Source organism: Thunnus albacares, chromosome 11 (genome assembly GCF_914725855.1).
Source record: "Thunnus albacares chromosome 11, fThuAlb1.1, whole genome shotgun sequence".
Taxonomy (NCBI): Eukaryota; Metazoa; Chordata; class Actinopteri; order Scombriformes; family Scombridae; genus Thunnus; species Thunnus albacares.
The window spans coordinates 11,121,700-11,134,297 of NC_058116.1; the positions used below are offsets into that span (position 1 = coordinate 11,121,700).

The following is a 12,598-nucleotide window of genomic DNA, read 5'->3' on the forward strand; positions in this document are numbered from 1 at the left end:
CCGGGATAGCATGTGCTAGCAAGGCTACAGATGAAGATGTTATACTAGCTCAACAAACAAATGATAAACACGGTAAAAAAAAAAAAATAGATACAAGTGCAAATGTAAATTTGTATGGACTCACCCACTTTGTCACATAGGTGTATTCTCCTCTCAGTAACGCTCATTACTGTTTATAGTTAAGGTTTGAACTGAACTGATTAGAGCTTCACTTGTACTCAGCTAGCCAAGCCAGCCAGATATTGATAGATGCCTTACAAAATTATTATTACTGAGACACACAGCTTGACACCAAACAGTCCAGGGTACTGTTCAAGGGGAAGTGAATTTAGTGTGACACTTGTGAAAGGCAGAGGTCAAAACCAAAGAAACAGAGGTTGAGATATCTTGACTTATACTTTGTCTGAGTCAAGCTTCAAAAATACTGGATCCTACAACTGCCATAAAGCAACTTAATAGCATCTTTTCGTTCCTGACTAACCAAATTACAGAACAAACGTGGAGAGAATCTATCACAGCACCAACCAGACAGGTAGTTTTAGTGTTTTTGTAAATGTAATTGCATGCATTAGGGGAGAACAGGGTAAGTTGAGCCACTCCCTGTATCTAGGTAACCATAAACAAAAGTAATCATATGACCACAAATTAAGGAAGTATAGTTCACATTACTCAATCCATCTTGGACTCAAGCACATGGAGAGAGTGGTAAGCAAAACACAGCAAAAAAAAAAAAAAAAAAAGATTTTTGTCATGCCAAGTGAATTCATCATGTTACTAAAGTTATCAGTCTTGTATCCTAATTAAAACAGAAAAGTTTTAGACATTATTACATGTTAAATCAGTGTAAGCCACAAAACAAGGTCATAAACTTAGCATAATTGTGGATCTGAGCCACAGTGTGAAACAGTTTTGTCAAAATGGAGGTTGTGGGGTAAACGTGCCAGTGATGTTGGAGCAAGTTGAGTCAATTGTTCATTTCCCACCCAAAAGTTTAAATGGGCTACATATGTACAGAGTAACCTGTGTATTTAAGTATAATTTTCTGATATTCTAGAGACTAGAGACACTGTTCATGTTAATATTTGATCACTGTTACAAGTGTTACAGTGTTGATAAATACCTCATTGTTGACTGATGTTAAGTTTAAGCCACACACAAACATGCTGTACATATAGACGAGTGACAAATTAAAGGAAAAGCCAACATAAAATGTCTTAGGAAGGAGTTTGGCCACCATGTGCTGCCAGAGCAGCATCAATACACCTTGGCATTGATTCTACAAGTCTCTGAAACTCTACTGGAGGGATGAACACCATTCATTCAAAAGATATTCCCTCATTTGGTGTTTGATGATGGTGGTGGACAGCTCTGTCTAACACGTCGGTCCAAAATCTTCCATAGGTGTTCATCTGGGTTGAGAACTGGTGACTGTGAAGGCCACAGTATATGATTCACATAATTTTCATACTCATCAAACCATTCAGTGACCCCTCGTGCCCTATGGTTGGGGGCACGAGGGGACCACTCCCATCAGGTTAGAAATGTTTCATCATAGGATAAAGGTGATCACTCAGAACAACTTTGTATTGATTTGCAGTGACCCTTCCCTCTAAGGGGACAAGTGGACACAAACCATGCCAGAAAAATGCCCCCCAAAGCATGACAGAGTCCTCAGATCCCTTCACTGTAGGGGTCAAACATTCAGACCTGTACCAGTTTTTCCTTTGTCACCAGCCTGTATACACAAAAGCACATTTACACACCCATGCTTACTGTAGCTAACACTCATAGATCACAGTTTAATCTTTACTGAAAATGTTTAGGTAACATGTTGAACAACAGGACAAAAACATTGTTTTGCTTAAGAGTAGAGTTTTTGCCTTTGTTAAATTGATGGCATTAGTAAAGTTCAAAATTATCTCAAAATAGTTTGATTTTGTGTCATTTTTACATCAGTATTTAATGGTGGCACTATTTACACCTAGAGCGCTCAATTTACCCCTACCTTTGGGGTAAGTTGTGCCATTGGACTACCTTTTTTTGATGGTTATCTTCCTAAAACCATAATAATTAGATAACTTGTTTTAATTTCTATGGGTACACAAAACCTGAGGTATATATAGTAACTATTATTTGAAACAAACATTCACAACACTTTTATTTTGCAGTAAAATCATCAAATGTAAAAAGTGGCTCATGTTACCCCCATTCTCTCCTACTGTGTAATTGTATAGAACTGTTTTTGCTGTCTTAAGAAAGCAGAGGCAACCAATGATGCAAAGGAAACCCCATGTCTTAGAACTTTTCACAATTGTTTGATGTCATGTATCTTTGATACTTTGTCTTTTTAAATATATTTCATGGCTAAGTTGTTGAATCACTTTGTTCAGAGTTTCTGCAATAAAACATTTCACAGTTGGTTTGTGCATTTAAAATGTGTGATGTCTCATCTGTGATGTCCAATTGCATTTACTGTCACCATCCTGTTAGGCATTATGTGGACTCAAAAGCAGAACATGAAGGCAGAGCAGGCAAGATAAAAGTGAGGTTTACTTGGTTTATTTTCAGATGGGAGAGTGAGGGACTGGTGGAAATTGACTGAGGACTACTGCTGGACAGGGTCTGAAATGACAGGACAGGTTAGAACTGGCAGGTAAGGATAATGGCAAGACATTACAGAAACAACATCATGAAGCTGTAGCTGTGACATTAATAATAAACATTAACAAAGACAACAAGTGTTTTCACTCTTTCTTTATTACAAGCAGAATGACAATACAGTGCTTTGCCCTCGATTTGCTACAGACAGGCTGGCAAAAAGTCAACAAGTGAACTTTTAAAATCTTTTATCCAAAGAAATTTCTTAAAACCTGTTAAGTAATACAAACAGTGCTGTACTGAAGGTATGATATGAAGCGTGCTGCTCAGAGCACACGAGTTGACATTTCAGACCTTTGCCAAGCTCAGGAGTGACAGGATGAGCCCCTGTTGTTGTGCTGATGGACTTAGAAAAGCAGTTTGACATTCTGATCAGCAGTAGAAGGCTGGTGCGATAAACCCATTTGAGACAGAGGCTGACACCTACATACAGTTCATTCCTAGTCAAGTTATTTGGTCACTTTTTTTTGTCACCCACTACAATCTTCTTAGAAAAATAACTTGTGTGGAAGAGTGAACACTTATAAACCCCAGTTGACAGACAATAGACCTTGTTTTAGGGGAAAACTGATCTGTTGTAGAACAAAGTGCAGTGTGTAGACCTATTGGTACATCTCTAATGATCTCATATAATGTATATGCTGCTCTCATTTTGGTTACAAACTTGAACACACATTCTAACAGAGTTAAAATATAGTCTTCTCTCTGGGATACAAAAGTAGCAAAAGAAATATTCACAAAAAATACCAATGGACAACACAAAAAATGACAAGTAGTAGTGAAAAATTGAGCTGTGGAGGACTCAAATTGTGTTTGAAGAATGAAAGTCTTTGAATACAAAAAAATTACCCATCACATCATGAAAATAAAATACAGTATTATTGTGGTGGGATTGGTATGTGACACTTAGAATATGTCTGAATACATTATGGCAACAGCACAGTGAGGTGGGACACTGCATAACAAGCACCAAAGTCCTTTCTTTAGAATCACTGAGGTCAGGAGGTTGAGCCCACGAGTCAAAACACTGACAAAGAGGCTTGTGGCCTTTGAGTGAAAAGTGAATGAAACAAATCTAGACCTCAAAAAAAAAAAGATATATTATCTGTGCCCCAGTAAAAAAAAAAGAAAAAAGTACTGAATGCCTGTTATTAAATCTATACCTGTTGGCAGATGGTGATGTGTATGAAAATAAACTGTAGAAACATACAAAAATGCTTCAATCTGACATTCAAGACTTCCCAAGTCACTCACTGTGTAATGCAACGGATATGCTTTGGACACAGAGGACTTCAGATGTTAGACATGCAGAAAAGAGGTTCATCCATAATGAGCTACAATCTTCAGCTGGAGGACATGATGGACAAATCAGTTCAACATTCTATTGGTTTGATTGTGACATCGCCGATTCAAGTCTCCCTCCTATTTATAACAGACTACAACGCCCCGTCTCACTACAATATATATATATCAAAAGTTTAAATTACATCCATACATCAACAGTGACTGCCATCAATCATCTTGTAACAATACAGGAAAAACTCATGAATTAATGCAAGACAGAGAAAAACCCCCTTATAATATGACAACATGACATTAGCATTCTTACAGATCTGACATTAACTTTTGCATAACACAGCGCATGGCAGCAAACACACAAGCACAATGCAACAGTGAGGAATAGCAAGTCATTTAGGACATCCATAAATAAAGACCCCGTCAGTCTCGGGCTGCTGGGCACTGCACTCCCACGAGCCACCTCCAGTGTCTGCAACTTCACAATGCTGCTGTTACCCTACATGGCCACATGGAGGCAGGAGTGGGTACTATATGCTCATTGTTAGGAGAAAGAAAAGGTGTCATGATATGGTTTGTGAAGAATGATGTCTGGGACTAAAGGAGGATAAGGAACAAACGAGAGAACAGATCAGCATGCAGCAGGGAGATTCGACATGCTACACTGGCAGATAAGAAGGAAAACAAAGATCGACACGATCCAGATGGAGAAAGAAGAGTAATAAGACACACTGTACCAGACACAAATGTCCTTCGAACCCCCAAAACACTCACAAACATGTTTACACTGACCTAGAAATATAATCCACTGAAAATGGGTATCTATGAATTAAGGCAGGGTGGCTAGAATACTGCACATCCCTCTTCAGATTTTCCCCCGTTTCATTCCTTCAGCTGATGGGTGTGTGTGTGTGTAAGGCTTTGTAATACACCACTTCTGCTTTTACACCTTTCTCCTTTGGCTCCTAGCCTGCTGCTGTGTGGTTACCTGTAAGGCAAAGGTGTGTCACATACAAACATACAGTACAGGCATATTCATGCATGCAAGCACCCATACACACATGCACACGCACGCACACCTAAAGGGCTGAGCTTGACAGTTGCCCTTACTTGGCCAGACCACATACTGTACATAAATGTTTTTTAACAAACATTTACAAAGAAGCGAAAAAGGACACGAAAGTGGAGAAACAGGCAAGAATGTGAGTGAAAATGAGGACACGGACTACAAAAAGTCCAGACTGTTGACATGTTGAAACAGTTCTACAGTGCATTAAACAATGCACCTTCGCACATGGTTCCCCTTTTGTTCTTAGACTTTTTCAAGTAATCTTACAAAGAGTTTGGGTAAGAACTTTGATGAGACAGGGACTGGGCAAGAACAAAATGATGTTACTAAAGTATGAAAATGAGAAGTTAGGGCAATAATATCTAAAGGGTTGTCCACTCAGGAGTAGCCCAGAAAATGCACATGGTGAACTTCATGTGTATGAACATGTTGGTTTGTATTTTGCTGTATAAATCCTTGATCCTTGAGATGCAGATCTTGGTCGCACATCTTGGGATACACTGTGCGCATTAGCCCACGAGCTTCACGTACACAACGTTTCAGAGTCTTTGTTTGTGTTCACACAGAGGTCTCTGGCCCTGGAGCGTGGTAGACAAATCCTGCCCCTGAAAGACGGAGCACGTAGGGGCTGAGAGAGCACAAGTCTGCCCCTCCTCCTTCGGCCAAATGGGCCAGGAGTTTTTGGGGAAGGGGATCAGACCTGCGGAGCGACAGCGTCTCCACAGCGGCGAGGTGGAGGTGAGAGGAGTCCGTGCTTGTGCCTTTGAAGGAGCGACGAGAGGACAGTGGAGTCAACTCCGCCACAATACCCTGCGCCAGCTTCTCATGATCCTACCGAGAGACAGAAGACAGATCATCACGAGACAATCCACAACAAAGAGGAAAAGGAAATACAAAGAACAGCACCATGCAGATCAAAGAACAGAACTAGTGAATTAGAACAGCTGTGAGAAGGTTTGATGCATAAGTCAAACAGCAGGGTTATGTTCAGAAGGTTTAACACGTTTGTTTTAGATATCCTGATGTATAGTTTTAATGATTGTGTCATCATGCACCTTTGTCAAAGTTACTGATAAACCCCACTAAATGAGGATACTAGACAAAACTTATCAATAATCTGTCAATAAGAAGAAACCTTCTGAAAATTACCATTACAATTAATAGTCATGTTAGATCAGGCACACTCATGAAATGAAAACAAATAGCACACTTGCAATTCCATTTTCCAACACAGGAGGGCAGATCACTGTTCCTGGTACAAAATTACACTTTTCAGATATACAGTTTATCATTTGCTAACATGTCTTGGAGTCCTGGGTAAATATTTTTTCCAGGATCAGTTTTGTCTGTGACATCAATGTTGGACTAGGAAACCTACTACTGACTTTACCTAATAAATAATAACCTTGAAACTAAACTAAATGATAAATCTTTTTGAACTTCCAAAACCTGACAGTCATCTCACATTACACAACCAAACCTCTTCTCATCCTTAAGAGTTGGCCCCTTTATATCTATCTTACCGGACCAAAAAGGAGTCATGAGCCTACTACTTGTTGGAGCCCACATGCAAGGGATTTTAAGTAGCCTGGGTCTAATAATGAGAGGATAAAATTTCCCATTTGGCTGCTACCCAGATCAAGTTAATTCCCACCCCACATGCGGTGAGAAGCACAGTACGCTTTGAAACCAGCACTGCAGAATTAATTGGAGATTGTGATTCCTGAATGTAGGTTGAACGGAGGAAAATGTATCGTGCTTATGTAGGGCCAGCCCCTCAAGCCTGAGCCATAGCCTGACAGCATGCCCCATGCAGTGTACAGCAGCAGGAAGCGTCATGGCAGCAGCGTTAAGAACCCTACTCCCCACTGACATCGCCCTCTGTGTGCTGTTACCATGGCGACCCTAGCCCACCTAGCGGGGTGTACTCTAGGGTTTGCTGAGCGGGGTGCTGTGGCTGTGTGACATCATGGAGTCATAGGTCCTAGCAGCTTTTTCTCCACTGTCTCCCTCACAGGTCCTATCAGGGTGGAGTGGGTCCCTCTCACTTCCTCCCCCTCCACCAGCAGGGCCAGGAGCCACACAGCCCTCCAGGGCCCCCGCTGTCCTTACCTTCTGTGGATGACGTTAAAGGAAAGGAGGTGATAATGGAATCTGTTCAGACCTTGTGTCTTGTATCCTGACATATCCAGCTTGTGTCTAGTTGAAGCTGACTGCAGTTCATTACCCCATTTACACCTGGCATTAAAATGCGATCTGTATCTGGATACATTATCTGGATAAGGAAAAACACGTTAATGCAGGGTGTAAATGAACTCAGAGTGCATTGTGATCAGATCTCAGCAGGTGTAAAAGCCATCTGTACAGCGTGGTCACATTCAAAAGAGAAAAAACGGCCCAGTAGGTTGAAAGGACACCAAACTCCGCCTCTTCCTGCCAGCTAAAGCAAACCCATCAAAAAAATTACAAGTAGCAGCAGTAGCTAGAAGTCCTCCCTCGCAAAAAGTGATTTAGAAATGTATGACATCCGTTTGTGGCAGCAGTTTCCTTGAACTGGGATGCAGCATGTTTATTGACAAGTGTGCCAGCTCTGCATAGCTATTTTGCATATGGAGATCAGATCACATTGTGGGCACAACTGACAAAACGAGGACACATTTTAATACCAGGTTTAAATGCAAAGACTAATGGATCACATGTCATTATCAAGATAATGTATCCAGATAGAGATCATATGTTGATACCAGGTGTAAACAAGGCCCATGTTAGGCATCAGAATGCATTTCAAAACGTGTTTCAAGTGACCACGTTTAATCAGATTTCACTTCTCAGCTCACGTTTGATTTTGTGTGTGAAAAACTGACCATTGCTCAACTAAAAAAATTACACAGGGGATTGATGCAGCTATTTAGTACCTTACTTAAATTTTGGAAACCATTGTTTGTGTTGTTTAGTTTAAAACCAGTTAACTGTAGCACATTGTGCGTGGGAGCTTTGTCGTGCTCTTCACACTACAAATTTGACAAGGCAGTCTTCCAGTGCAGTTAGGGACACATTTGCATTCGCATATGTCCTTGATCACCTCCGAAGGCGACTTCAGTAGTCACATTCAGCTGTATTTACCACCATTTACCAGGACACATTGCATTGGTATTAGAGTTAATAGAGCCATGGACCTTCGGTAACATTAAATTGGGATTGCAAAGCTTTTCTGCAAATCAGATGCAGGTAATCTGATTGCTAAAATCTAGTCTGGAATGGTCTAATGATGACAATAAATAGGAAACATTTGACTGGTGTTTCAGATGGAAGAAATTATACAAATCTTACAGCTGGCCTAACTCATCCATCCACATTGTACACATATGGTACAAAATCATTTAAAAATACATGACAAGGTAGAAACACAAAAGACATGCAAATCATACATTTCATACATGGTAAATAAAAAGGGACACAAAACACATACAATGTACAATGTAAAGGGCAGGAAAAATGTTTAGAAGAGCACAACTTGGCTTGCAAACCAGACTCTGTGGCATCAGTAGCACCCTGGTAGTTAGTTTCTCATTAAGTGAGGTGTTGGGACAGTGATAAGTGGTTTACACTGGGACATGCCACCATGCATACAGAGATGAGGGCTTAAAAGAGTCACCTCCTCTTCCTGCTCCTCTCTCGTCTGTTTGGGCCAATCAGAAACTCATTCTGCTGGAGGACTGAGAAAGCATGAAGATGGTGGACGGCTCCACAGTAAGGCACGGGCGAGTGGACTGCAGTTACCATGAAAGAGTGAGCGAGCGCAGAGGGCAGAGTCACAGGCACACAGGATCAGTGAGGTGAAGAGATGAGAGGAGAGTGTAGACAGTAATGAAGTGGAGGGATGAAGGAAGAAGAAGAAGGAGGAGGAGGAGGATGGACGTAGTTAGAATAGGCATTAAAGGGTGAATGAAAGGAGAAGGGAGAATGGAACAATGGTGGATGGTGTGAATTTTGATCGTGGTGGTCCATTAAGGTGCAGTGAGAGGGGAGAAAAGAGAAGAAAAAAGCACAGCAGGAAGAAATCTGTCAGACCTTTCATTCATTTTTCCATTCATGGTGCAGCTTGCTTCACAGGAAGGTGAGGATAAGCCACAGGGAACAGGAAGTAATTCTAAATCATGCTGTTGCTCAAAGCTATTAGGGACCCTAATGGTCTTCCTGGATGATTAATAGAGTGGAATAAATGTGCTGCTTTCTCGTATGGTTTACTACAGCTGAAATATGAATTATCAGCTAGGATGTGAGAAAATTGCATGTTGTATATGAGGTTATTTCAGTTGGAGACGTGAAATGTACTGCTAAAGGGTGCAATACAATATATTTCTTTTTAAAATGGGAAAGCATTAATTAGTGATTGGTTAATCACTATGAGAAAGCATGTAGAGAACACCATCAGAAGTCACTAAAGGAAAATAATCTAAAGCCTCACTTGGGAACAAGACAAACTTGTAAAGCCTCAATGTCACTGTTGAGATGGTGATGAGATCCTACCTGTGCACGTTCAGTAGCTGTCGGACACATGGCCCTGCAGAGGACCTTTTTGATGACATCTGGAAGCAAGCTGACTGTAATGAGCAGGATGATGCTGAGCCAGGCCGGACCACTAGACAGCATCTGCATGAACACGTAGTACATCCTCTGGTAGTTGAGGAAGGGCCTACACAGCAACAAGAAAGTCAAAGAAGTCAGTTGTCCAGAAATGTACAGATCTAAAAATATACAAGGTTAAAGATGATAGAAAAAAACAAATCATATTATACCAAATGATGCCTCCCCAGAGAAGAGAGAAAATAACGTAGAAAAGTAGTGACCCCCAGATGACAAAGTGATTGATCCAGGTCCAGTGGTGTGTGTCCAAGGCAAGCTGAAACAAACAGAATATATACATAGTAAACACTCAACCAGTCAATGAAGTCAATAACTTGCCTTTAGGCTTTACTGTTGTGCAAACAGAGTAGCCAGAGTAGTCGATCATCTGTGTAACATGCTAGTTAACATGTGCTTGTCCATGCATCCCATCAGACACACTTGCAATGGTAATGAACTCACTCCAGTTGGAGGTATTATGTAATACAATAGTCATGGATGTTTCTTTTTTTTTTTCCCCACTTCATTTCAGAACGCTCACACACATACTTGTGCACACGTGCTCACACACCTTGAGTGTAACAGTGAACACCAGCACAGTGAAGACAAGAGTCCCGAAGGTCCAGTTCCCAAACATCTGCAGGGGTAAAGAGGAAAAGGTCAGTGGCCACATCAGTCACACGCCCCTATCACCTCAACCCATGAGTTAGCAAACATCCTATGATGAGTACAGAGGAGCAGACAGAGGAGTGGACAAACATCTTTACATCTGACTGGAAAATTGTTTTCTTTGCAACTTTCTTTTGAGGTTTGGTGCCAGTAAGCGGGAATATTTTCACTTCAAATCTTAGCATCTATATCTTTCTACCTTCTCAAATCCTAGGAAGGTTTAAGCGGACATCAGGAGTGAACAGATGGGATGAGAGCTGGGCGGAGGGTGGAGGGAGAGAAAGATCAAGACAAAGAAACTAGGGAATTTATGTAATAACTGCAGCTGGTTGTTAGTACCAGTGCTCCTATCTTTGCTAGAATTTCTCCATTCATTAATCCTTTCCTTTTTGAATAGAAGAAATTTCAATTTTAAACCTATTTAAACAGCACAGAAAGTTTACAGGATGAAAACAGTCCAGCACCTCCTGAATGCCAGAGCAGTGAAACTAAAAACCAACCAACCCCAAGTGTTACTACCACAAATACATGGACAAACAAATGCACACACACAAATGTAAAACACATTAGACAGAAAAACAAACAGATGTTGGATTATAATCTATAGTCAATACTAGTATTACTCTATTTACTACCACAACAAAACACAGGGATAATGTGAGGGAGCATTTAAGGTTTCTACTATGTCATTGGAGTTGTTAAGATCAGGTATTGTGCAGGATTCAGGGCTTTACAGAGATTAGGGAACTAATGGAGCACTAGAACTACACATTCAAATGAAAATGCATGGATGATGTAAAGTAAGAAAGGATGGGACCGGATGAAACGGTCAAACTGAAAGCTTAAACAGTACGACAGGAACTAAAAGAGCGTGAAAGACAGAGAGAGCTGACAGGGAGGGAGACAGGCTTACCATCTGTGTGTTGGTGGTCATAAGCTGAGGAAGAAGAAAAAGAAGAAGAAGAAGAAGAAGAAGAGGAGCAAAATAAAGAGAGAGGAAGCAGAGGGAAGGAGGGGGAAGAGAAAAGAGAAAAGAATCAGGACAAAGGGTAAAAATGAATTTCAGGATGTTTCAACTTAAAAAACAGGACCAAAGGCAATCAAAAACAGTTGACATGATACAAATTAACAATACAGAGAAAGATGCTATTGCGTTGTCGATATGAATGGAAATCTAATGTTGCTGACCTATAGGGGGGCCCGTGAAAGAAACCTTACTTTTACAGATTTATAATAACAAAACATGAACACAAGGTCATCAACTTCGTTCTCATGAGAATCCAATGGAGATGGATGAGTGTTCATAAAGGCAGCACTTACTTTATGTTCATAATCCTCTTTTAATTTCCCTAAAGGACACACTGAACACCTCACAAAGTGGCCTAACTGTTCTATTCCCACTCCTTTTACAAAATAAAGAACTCTGTTATCACACACACACAAACACACACACACACAGGCTTACCTGGCCATTGCTGGTGAAGGTGGTGTTGTCAAACAGGAAGTAGGCACCAAAGAAGAAGATAACAGCATCAAACACGCCCAAGCATGTCCAGTACAGGAAGACAGGCCAGCGGAGGAGGGAGTTCTTTGCGATATCCCTGAGAGAGAAAGGCAGAGGGAAAGACAGCTGAGCGACACAAATAATAATATTTCAATCAATAGAACTGGTTTTGTTATTAATACTCTGCTATAGATCAGTGCTTTCTGGTGATCAGACATTTTCTCTGACCACACCTGTACAAGGAGGGCTCCCTCTTGAGTGTCTCCATAGTGACATGCTGCTCAACCAGGCTGTAGAGGAGGATGGGGAGCGAGGTGAAGCTGATGTTGTACAACGTCAAATAGGCTGTGTCGTACAGAGGCTACAGAGGGAAAAAACAAAACACAGACAACATCAGACGTTGTTCTGGATCTGAAAGGCCATCTTTTAGGAAATGTCAATATTCAAAGCAACATTATACCTGACAACTGATTGTTAGGAGCAGTTGAACAAGCTGAACTCATCTGCCATAGGATAGCCGATGTACAACTGATATGGTGAATGTGTCAGCAGCTTTGCACTACCCGCACTCCCACTGCTACCTCAAGTATTTTTAGCACTATAACTTGCATATTACATTTATTTTTGTGGGTTTCTATATATGCATATACTATGTGTATGTATATTGATTGATTTTCTTTTATTTTTGTGTCATGTACACAGTGCCCAACCCTCATGGGTTGACACCAAAAGTACAGTTGCAGTGGTCAAACATGCACGCTACCGAGAGTTTGCTG

At 40.8% G+C, this 12,598-nt stretch overlaps 2 protein-coding genes across 10 annotated transcripts in view; both read right to left on the minus strand.

Moving 5' to 3' along the window:
• The window catches only part of mcf2lb (mcf.2 cell line derived transforming sequence-like b), a 40,925-nt gene extending 40,334 nt beyond the window's left edge, over nucleotides 1-591 (minus strand). The window contains exon 1 of one of the 2 annotated variants that reach the window (XM_044365825.1): nucleotides 129-591. The gene's annotated coding sequence lies outside the window, so the exon portion shown is untranslated. Of the gene's footprint in view, nucleotides 1-124 lie in introns of both variants that reach the window. The other variant, XM_044365824.1, reaches the window with a different exon arrangement.
• Nucleotides 592-2,739: 2,148 nt separating this feature from the next.
• Nucleotides 2,740-12,598, minus strand: part of LOC122992030 (phospholipid-transporting ATPase IH-like) — a 37,514-nt gene continuing 27,655 nt past the window's right edge. Inside the window, exons 24-31 of one of the 8 annotated variants that reach the window (XM_044365562.1) lie at nucleotides 12,056-12,183; nucleotides 11,784-11,919; nucleotides 11,232-11,255; nucleotides 10,221-10,286; nucleotides 9,823-9,926; nucleotides 9,554-9,719; nucleotides 6,919-7,138; nucleotides 5,764-5,854 (exon numbers count right to left, since the gene is read on the minus strand). In XM_044365562.1, the coding sequence (XP_044221497.1) occupies nucleotides 6,953-7,138; nucleotides 9,554-9,719; nucleotides 9,823-9,926; nucleotides 10,221-10,286; nucleotides 11,232-11,255; nucleotides 11,784-11,919; nucleotides 12,056-12,183 (810 nt within the window). In that variant the 3' untranslated portion in view covers nucleotides 5,764-5,854; nucleotides 6,919-6,952. The other 7 variants (XM_044365564.1, XM_044365563.1, XM_044365565.1 and 4 more) reach the window with 7 other exon arrangements.